This window comes from Drosophila obscura, unplaced genomic scaffold (assembly GCF_018151105.1).
Source record: "Drosophila obscura isolate BZ-5 IFL unplaced genomic scaffold, ASM1815110v1 contig_208, whole genome shotgun sequence".
Lineage (NCBI taxonomy): Eukaryota > Metazoa > Arthropoda > Insecta > Diptera > Drosophilidae > Drosophila > Drosophila obscura.
Window position 1 is genome coordinate 3,246,393 of NW_024542799.1, and position 9,379 is coordinate 3,255,771.

At 42.1% G+C, this 9,379-nt stretch overlaps 1 protein-coding gene across 13 annotated transcripts in view; it reads left to right on the forward strand.

Annotated features, from left to right (window-relative positions):
• The window catches only part of LOC111074754 (formin-binding protein 1-like), a 34,437-nt gene extending 25,058 nt beyond the window's left edge, over window positions 1-9,379 (forward strand). For 3 of the 13 annotated variants that reach the window (XM_022367682.2, XM_022367672.2, XM_022367673.2), the window contains exons 3-12: window positions 1,382-1,497; window positions 3,125-3,175; window positions 3,896-4,040; window positions 4,112-4,581; window positions 4,647-4,830; window positions 5,687-5,722; window positions 6,495-6,844; window positions 6,931-7,065; window positions 7,463-7,629; window positions 7,689-9,379. In XM_022367682.2, coding sequence (XP_022223374.2) covers window positions 1,382-1,497; window positions 3,125-3,175; window positions 3,896-4,040; window positions 4,112-4,581; window positions 4,647-4,830; window positions 5,687-5,722; window positions 6,495-6,844; window positions 6,931-7,065; window positions 7,463-7,629; window positions 7,689-7,852 — 1,818 coding nt within the window. In that variant the 3' untranslated portion in view covers window positions 7,853-9,379. The remainder of the gene's footprint in view (window positions 1-1,381; window positions 1,498-3,124; window positions 3,176-3,895; window positions 4,041-4,111; window positions 4,582-4,646; window positions 4,831-5,686; window positions 5,723-6,494; window positions 6,845-6,930; window positions 7,066-7,462; window positions 7,630-7,688) is intronic. The other 10 variants (XM_022367675.2, XM_022367679.2, XM_022367676.2 and 7 more) reach the window with 10 other exon arrangements.

A 9,379-nucleotide genomic window follows, 5' to 3' on the forward strand; every position in this document is an offset into this window, starting at 1 on the left:
AAAACCAAAAAAGAGAAGCAACAGAAAACGTACATTTTCAACAACAATTTAACGCTCATTTAAGCCGCAACCGAATTGTGTCTCGGAACTGGGTTTCATTATGTAATTGATGTTAATTTTTTGACAGACGATGAGGAGGAGTAAGCGGAGGCGGAGTCGTTGGAAGAGTAGAGACTAGGTTCGTACAGGGTACAGTGACTTCTCTCTCTTTCTCTCGCTCTCAGCCTGAACTTCACATGCAAATTGGCAAAACTTTTCTATGGGTTTTCTATGCATGTTGAGGAGGTTTACTTAACATTCAAATCTGCTGTCTGCTGCCATCATCGATGATTGCGTTTGGGGGCGTGATTGGCAGCTAACTCGGCCACACGGCAGCCTCTTTTGATGTCTCTTTGCCACTATTTTTGCTGTTGTTTTTGTACCTTTCGCATGCGTGCGAAAATAAAATCAAAAGTGGAGCGCAGCGCAGCGCTGTTTGTTTGTATTGTTGTTTCTCTGTTGTCTGTTTGGTTTCTGTTGTATTGACAAACGGTATTGAAAAGTGTTGCAAATTGCCCACAAAAGAGAGTTACAGATAGAGAGGCAGAAACAGAGACAGAGCTAGATAGACGCGATATATTATATCATAACTTTTTTTTCCCGTTGAGGAGGAAGTGGCTGCTGCCCATATTTGTGTCAGCGGTAAACACTAACGATCTCCTAACGAATGGAGCAGACGATAATTTAAAACCAAATCACTTAAAATTGTCAACCATATCGCGCTCTTTATGGCTAATGAGTTAATGGATCGACTTTTGGAGCTCCTCTCTCTGAAGTGAAGTGTTTCCATTCACTATACAATATCAGAAGCAGCAATAACCGTTCTTTCTATGGCTCTCTCGCTTGTTCTTGCATTTTTGTTTGCATATTCTGTAGGGGAGCGCAGTGCAGTCTCAATTTTCTTATCTCTTGATCTGCATTTGATCTAGGAGCTTTGCTCCACTCAATCAATACCCAGAAAGACTCTCGCAAGTTCTTCATTACATTGCTCACTCTCTCTCTCTCAGAAATTCCTTTTTTTTTGCTCTCTCAGCAACAACAGAATTAATGGGAAACACTATGCTGAACACGTCAACTCTCGCTCTCAGGCATCACTCTCTGCAAATGCGTGCTTACATACATACATATGTATGTACACATGTATGTATTGCCGATCTTTATCCATAAAATCCATTTGCTATTTGCTACGCAGTTTCTTTCTTAAGTAATTAAAATATTTAGATTAATTTCGTTGGCTCAATGTCAAAAGGCATTAAGTGGGATTTTTTTCGACTCTTCCACTCGAGATATCTGACTACTGACTGCTCTCTAATCCATACCATGTGTCCATTTCTATTTCCAGGATCAAAATGATAATCTAGCGATACACACAAACAGAGGCATCGATGCGCTGGACAAGTATGCCAATTTTCTGCGTGATCGCGTGGCCATAGAAACGGAATATGCCGGCAAATTAAGGTGAGTTTTAACCGATAAAAATCATTTGAATTTATACGGAATTTGGGATCGAAAATATTTTGAAATAAAATATACATTTCTGGGGATTATTTTTCAAGTCTCTGAGCGTCAGGCGGCGCCTCCGTTTATGGCCCCAACAAAAAGCCAATTAAACATAAATATTTTGTGTTTAGTTTTTTTTTGTGTATGGAGGCCTCACCCATTTGTGGCATGCAGCTGCTGTCAAATATCTCACCAAATTCCAAATATCTCTCTGGGTCTGCGTCTCTCTGGGGTTTATGGAGTTCTCATTAATGTAAAAATCGTAAAGTAAAAAAATAAGAGTCGTGCACTCGCTATACGAATAAGCACAAGGTCGTCCACTCTGTGGCACTTGTGGAAGTGATTGCACTGTCTACGTCACACGGGGTCCGTTCCTGAAATCAATTTTCTTGAGGCTTAAAACGTGTCTTTATCTTTGTCGCTCCGTGAGACCTTCGTAGAACGGAGAGAAGCATAAAAATTATCGTAAATATCTAAAAGCTAATTGTGTTCATTGTTTGAATGAGTGTTTCGTTTACTAGCGTCGCATTTCAATTGCCGTTGATACGAAATGAGTACGAGTATATGCAGTAATTTTTATGGAAGGAAAAGAATTTTCGAAAGCCGCACCTCCATCTGAACGTCAGGAAGGGTCGGACCAACCGGTTGCAACCCCTTGAGGCGGCTCTAAATTGCACAATTGAGTGACACCCTCTGGAAGTGAAGCCAACATGATCTGACCACGACCTGCCCCACGCAATTGACACGCGACGCAACTGCCACACCGTCAGGGAGTCCCCTCCCCATTGAGTGCCCCCATGGACATGTGGGGGACTTAATGTGATTAGGCTTGAGTTACTCGGACTCTGACAAGCCCCGCCAATTACCCAACGAACGAATGGCTGTGCTGGTGTTGGCGTGGGTCTTCATAATTGTTTAATTTAAGCAAAGATTATATTGCCGGAGTCGCTGACGTTGTCAAGGTGTTGGGAAGACCACAAGACCGAGGCTGTTGGTTGGTTGGTTCGTTGGGAATGCTATCGGTTTCCCACTGCCTGTCTGTCCTCTGTCTGTCCGAGTGTCTGGCAGTTCCCACAGTTCCCCCAATGAGTTGGCTTGATGACTGCCACCGCCGCCACCGCTATGCTACCGAAGCTGTCTGTTGGCTGAGAGTGAACTGTGGCCCCTGTGTGATACCGCTGGAAGCTACCGTCTTGACGTCGTTTTAATGACTTTATCATTACGCGTCTCTAAAGCTCTAGTTGTGGTCTGAAGCTGGCGCTTCATATATCTGTATCTGCCTCGGCCTCTGCCTTTCCCAGCAGCATCTATGTACTGCGTTCATCTACCAACTAGACCACAAAGCAGACGGCAATGGACTCCCAATGGAAAATGGGGAAAAACTCTATTAATATGCGGAGCGCAGAGTGAAATCTGTAGCTCTTGCGTGTGCGATGAAAAGTATCGTGTTTAATGCAAATGCTCCTCCTCTTCTACCACTTACTAGTATTGCGATTATATTTTGTATTTATCTTTCTCTCTTTTTGCATAAACAAAGTTTCACTAATGCCATGATTTTGATTTTGATTTTCCTTTTTCTTTGCAGGCGCCTAGTAAAAAATTACCAGCCCAAAAAGAAGGAGGAGGAAGACAATGAGTAAGCACCAACAAAACAAAACAAATAGTATATTTAAGTTTAATGTTTGTTAAATGTCATGGAAAATTATCGACACTTTGTTGCATTTTGCTTCGGATTTTGGGCATTATTTGTGGGGCAAGTCGGTCGCTTGGGATCTGGTTCAGATCTCTCAGACTGCTCTAATTGTGCGTGTCGGAGAGACCAGATTCACATTCATACATTCCATTCAGTGTGCGTGTGTGTGGTCTGAGAATCTCTCAGCTTTTAATTACATGCCATGCAAATAGTATGCGAATAACTGACATCATGACCCGCAAATAGATCTGCTTGGATGTTGGATTGGGGCTCTGCTCTGCGTGGCATGTGTGTAACATGACAATGAAGCCATAGCCAAGTTGAAGTTGACTTTGGTAATGAAATGCCAAGCGCTTGTGCCTTATTCAGTTGTAAAATCCATAAATTTATCCTCCAGCCATATAGAGAGTGCCGCAGCGATGACAGACATACAGACAGCGACAGACATACCGAGGCGTGGGCGTTCTGTGGCGCGTCACAAAGCGCGTGTCCAACTCTGTCAATCTGAGAGCTCCATAAATTGCTTCCCGACAATGGAATGGGCTGAAAGTAGAAGAGTAGCTTGCCAGAGGCGCGAACTGTCGTGGGCAGGGGGCCTATAGCCTATGGGCTATAGCTTATTGCGACGAATGAACTGATATCCACATGTTCTCTTTATTACAGATTTACATCGATGCAAGCGTTTCGCAATCTGCTCAAGGAAGTGGGCGACCTGGCGGGACAGCGTGAAGTGGTGTCCGAGTCCCTGCAGCTACAGATCATACAGGGTGTGACGCTGCTATCTAAAACGCTGCGCGATGATCGCAAGGTGAGTGGTGCATGAAATATTACCCTGATTACAGATTATAGTGAATATACTATATAAATATGTCCTTACAGAAATGCCTTAGCGATGGTGCAATGCTGCAACAGAACCTCACCACACAGCTCTCATCGCTGGAGCGGGCCAAGCGGAACTACGAGAAGGCATACAGGGACTCGGAGAAGGCTGTCGATAACTACAAAAAGGCCGACATGGATCTCAATCTGAGTCGTGCCGAGGTGGAGCGCTACAAGAACATCATGACGTCGAAGATTCAGCAGTCGGACGATGCCAAGAACGAGTACGCCAATCAGCTGCAGAAGACGAACAATCTGCAGCAACAGCATTTTAGCATCCTGCTGCCCGCTGTCTTGAGTCGACTGCAGGAGCTGGACGAGAAGCGCACCCGTGGCATACGTGAGTTCATCATTGGGGCAGCGGAAGTGGAGTCCTCGGTGGCACCCATCATTGCCCGCTGCATGGAGGGGATTGTCAAGGCGGGAGAGTCCATCAACGAGAAGGAGGATTCATTCAAAGTCATAGAAAGGTTCAACCATCAATCAATCCACTCGTATGTCATTGCATTTCTAATATTTGTTTTCTTTTCTACAGATACCAATCGGGTTTCACGCCCCCAACGGACATACCCTTCGAGGATCTGTCCAAACTCGATCCGGACTCCTTACAGGATCACTACAGCAATTCCATGTCGAACCACCTGACGATGCGAGGCACGATGAGTGCCAACAAGATCAAGAAACGCGTCGGCATCTTCAACATATTCGGCAGCAACAAGGTGAGGGGATCCGTGGTCGATTCTAGGATAGGTTTATGGCTGTTGTACCATCGTTTTAGCCTCGTTTCTGCCTGAATCTCTCTTTCTCTCTCTCTCACTGTCTCTCTATCTTTCTGTCGATGGGAGTTTTCAGTTTATCCCCCCACACATGTCCGTTCCTTTCAGTGCACCCAGAGCCTCTTGAGTTGAGTCGCTTCGTGATCTTTTAGTTTCTAAGTTGTCTATCCATAAGTCGTAGGCCTCTGTTATGGTTTATGTGTGGTGTGTGTCTCTCTCTTTATAGTTTACTCATCCAGTGTTCTATCTCTTTTCCGTTCTATCTCGAATCGATTACCATTTACCACTTTAATTTACGCCTGGACCATGGTCTCTGTCTGTGTCTCTACTGTAAGTACCAAGAGTCCAGTCCTACAGGCCAGGCCGTATTTTCTCGTGTTCTATTCGTGCCATCCCTCACCCCACAAGACTGATTCCATATACTCGCTATACATACCCGCGCCATTTCCCACATTGATTGTCTTCCCGTTTGCATATGAATTGCCATCCAAGCCATGTTTTCCTTCTCTCATTTACTAATATTTTTGTGCGCCAACGCTTTGATTTTGAGTTGTTTCCCGCCCTATACGCACCCAGATAAAAAATACCCACCAACAAAAAACCGAAAGCTTCTTTGATAACACTGCAAAAATATTAATTGTATAAACTCTTGATTTCCATTTTCGTTGCTGCCATTCGATTTTAAAACCGAATCCAAAATGCTTTTACTCACACAAAACACACACAAACAAAACACTCAAATTGCAAAACTAAAAATATGTATTTGAATATGAATACTAAATCAATTCGCTGCCAATAGCAACGGCAGATAATTGAAGCCTGTATCACGATGAAGGTATGATGAATCTTTCAGCTCTAACTATCCCTAACTAAACTAAATAAATAACACCAAACCAACTAATTTACTAGTTCTAACTAAGCCTAGCCTTAACTATCCTACCATTTACATATGATTGCTCTTAATTACAACACTCTATCCACGCTATCAACTAATCACAACAGCTAACCAATCACTAGTCACTAGCCACCAGCCACTATCGACTGTCGTTCGTTTTCCATTAATTAATAATAATAATAGCAGTCTCTGAGCAAAACTTTCACTTTAAACGATCGGCATATTCTTAGTTCGAGCTCTAAAAATAAACAAACTACCCATTAAACAAGTCGAAATCTTTGAGAAATGTCTTAGCTACTAGCACACTCACACATTATCCATATTATCATCATTTCTAATTGTAATTTTGTATTATTTTTACGATGCTATGAGTTTTTTTATATTTTTTTTATGTGTCATTAGCTCTTTTGAGAAATTCCTCCGCATGATTTGAATTGAATGAATGCTCCACCGATTAAATCTAGAAGCTATTTTCCCATTGTGTTCCATTTGCATAATTTATTTATACATATATTTAGTTGATTGTTTGATTGGCGCCTGTTGCCTTTATTTTATCTGTTGATCTTCTGTTTTACTCACTGCGTGCTACAACCGTTGTTGTTGTTATTGTTGTTGTCTTGTGGATGTCTTGATGTCCGTTTATTCATTCATTTATATCCTGATATGTGTCGCCTGATTCTCTTAACTAATCATGTGTTTTAATCATCATTAGAACTCCCTAACTGCGGACGGACAAAAGGAGGACTTCAGTGATCTGCCACCGAATCAGCAAAGAAAGAAGCTTCAGGCGAAGATAGCGGAGCTGCAGCAGAAAATTGCACAGGAGACGAATGCCCGGGATGGCCTGATGAAGATGAAAATCGTCTATGAGACGAACTCATCGCTGGGCAACCCCATGACCGTTGAGGGACAACTGAACGAATCGGAACATAAGCTGGAAAAGCTGAAAATTGATCTGAAAAAGTTTCAGGGCTACTTTGAGAGGGCCAATCAAGCGCAGGTGGCCAACAATAGTCCGCAGGCGAATCGAAATCAATTACAGAACGGACACCGAACATCGAGGTGAGCTGCGACTGAATAAATGATATCCCATAGCTCTGATATATGGATCAACTAATCGTGATCTTTGTGTGTTTATTCACCCGCAGACATTCCAATGGCAGCGCCGATGATCATCACGACGAGGGCGATGACCAGCCTGACGATGCTGGCAGCTTAAGCAGGTCAGGTTCTGAGGATAATGTGGCGCAAATACAAAATGGGCATAATAATAACAATAACGGGTACACTCATAAGTCTACGTTCAATGTTTATACATATACTATTTATCTCACCCACACCACATACATACATTATCGTAGCATTTATAATTTTGGCATCTCATACTGTACATTGCTCATTGCACTTATCCTTGGTTTCGGTTCCGTTCCCATTCCCTTTTTTCGGTTTATCATTTTACAAGAAATAACATCCAGAACGAGCACACAAAAATATGCCAGCGATACAAAATTTTAAAATGAATCTGCTCTGTTTTCTAATTTGTAGTTTAAAATTATTGCTTTTATTTTTGATTTCGATTCTTGATTGCTTTACACCGAACATTACAACACTTAATAATGTTGAAATTGCAACTTCTTCAAATATTTCGTTTCATTTTGCCTTTTCCATGGTGAAATCCAGCAGTTCGGCAAGTCCCGAGAGTGGCCTGGGCACGTCGCACACATCTCTGCCTGGCTCTGGACAGGGAAGCGCCAACGAGAATGCCATTGGCGAGGATGCGTACTTTGAGACGGAAGTGGAGCCCCTGCAGCCACTGGGCACATGTCGAGCCCTGTATCCCTTTGAAGGTTAGTTGGGATTGACTCATTGATTGGAACAATAAACATCTTTGTGTCTTTTTGAACAGCCTCCAGCGAAGGAAGCATACCCATGAACGAGGGCGAAGAGCTGCAGGTGATTGAGATCGATCAGGGTGATGGCTGGACGCGAGTGCGGCGTGCTAACGATTCCAATGGCTGGGACGAGGGCTTTGTGCCCACGAGTTACATCGAGTGCACGCTATACGCTTAGGCTTAAGAACTTATGGACGGGCAATCAGCCAGGCGGTTTTAAATGTTAACTACTCAGCAAAATTTGCATATGTTCCATTCATTTTGTGTACTTTTGTCATACCTTTGCGTTCTGTCAGACAGCCATAACACAACCCATACTCCCCCCACAAACACACACACACACAAACACTACGCACAACCATGTACATTTTGACTTAAGCTAAGTTCGACTCCCATTAACCCTCGGTTGCTTTGTATATTTACTTTAATTTTAAACGTCAATGAATGTTCTTATGGTAGTGCAAGCGATATCATACTATACCATACTATAGTCAAATGCACCTACGAGCAGACCTCACCTAATTGTAAGCACCGCAACGTAACGTTTCCCTCTTCACTGCAAAAATCATGATTACACCTATTTATATACATATATATGAAATCAGATTTATATGGCACTTGAATATGTGAGAACATGATAAACCAAAATTGAAACTTGACTCGATAATAGGCTTGTGAACATATTTCAAAATAATCATACATCATTTCGGAATGCGTTTATGATACATATTTTCATTCACGGCCTTGGCCTCGGAAGCATCTGCCGCTCTTCGCACTGACCAAGAAGAGGGGCAGACTGCGTTTCTGTAGCACTCTTGTAGCACTAAAACTTTGGTAAATATGCAAAGATCAGAATGGGAGTTGAAGAGAGAGTCGCCCCCTAGAACATCGACTATACAAGAACAACACCCATTCATACAGACACACACACACACACACACACAACTCAAGGATAGGTATAGCAACAGTTATGGCAATCCTGCATGACATGCGGCATATGCAATGCGAAAGCGGAGAACGCGCTAGCTTGTTTATATAAATAGCAACATTTGTACATTTTACTTTACACACTATGGATAATGCCTAATTTTAGTTTGAAGATAACTTTGTATTGCCTAATTTTAGTTTAAAGATAACTTGTATTGCTCTTTGCCTTGTACATTTTCACATAATATGCTTAATCCTATGCGCATCGAAGGAAGCGAGAGCGAGAACCAGATTGATTTGAATAATGCAGCAAGTAATTATGTTTTAGAGACTCCTAGACGTTTAAGTTCACAACATTTAAGGCTTAAGTCAAAAGCAAAGCCGGGCGGCGCTGCATTTGTTATGTTCAACGCCACTTTGCAATACATTTATTTATAATTTACGAAAAAAAAATGCTACCGTCTAATGGTAAACCACAATCAAAAACAAAAACAGGCCGACCAGGCAGAGTGAATTAGATTTTTAGTTAGGTATTCAACAGCCTTTTCCATGTGTATTTTCTACTTTCATTTCGCATAGACATAAGTGTGCATACCACTGAAACTGATGAATTGTGTTCCAAACAATTCCAAAATTCTTAAATTTATCTAATTTTAAATTCGAACCGAAACAGGCACATACGTATTGCGCGAAAATTGAAATGAATAATGAGTTTAAGTGACAAAATATGGTATATCTATGTGAGAAATGTCAGCATAATAAAAATAACTCAAATAAA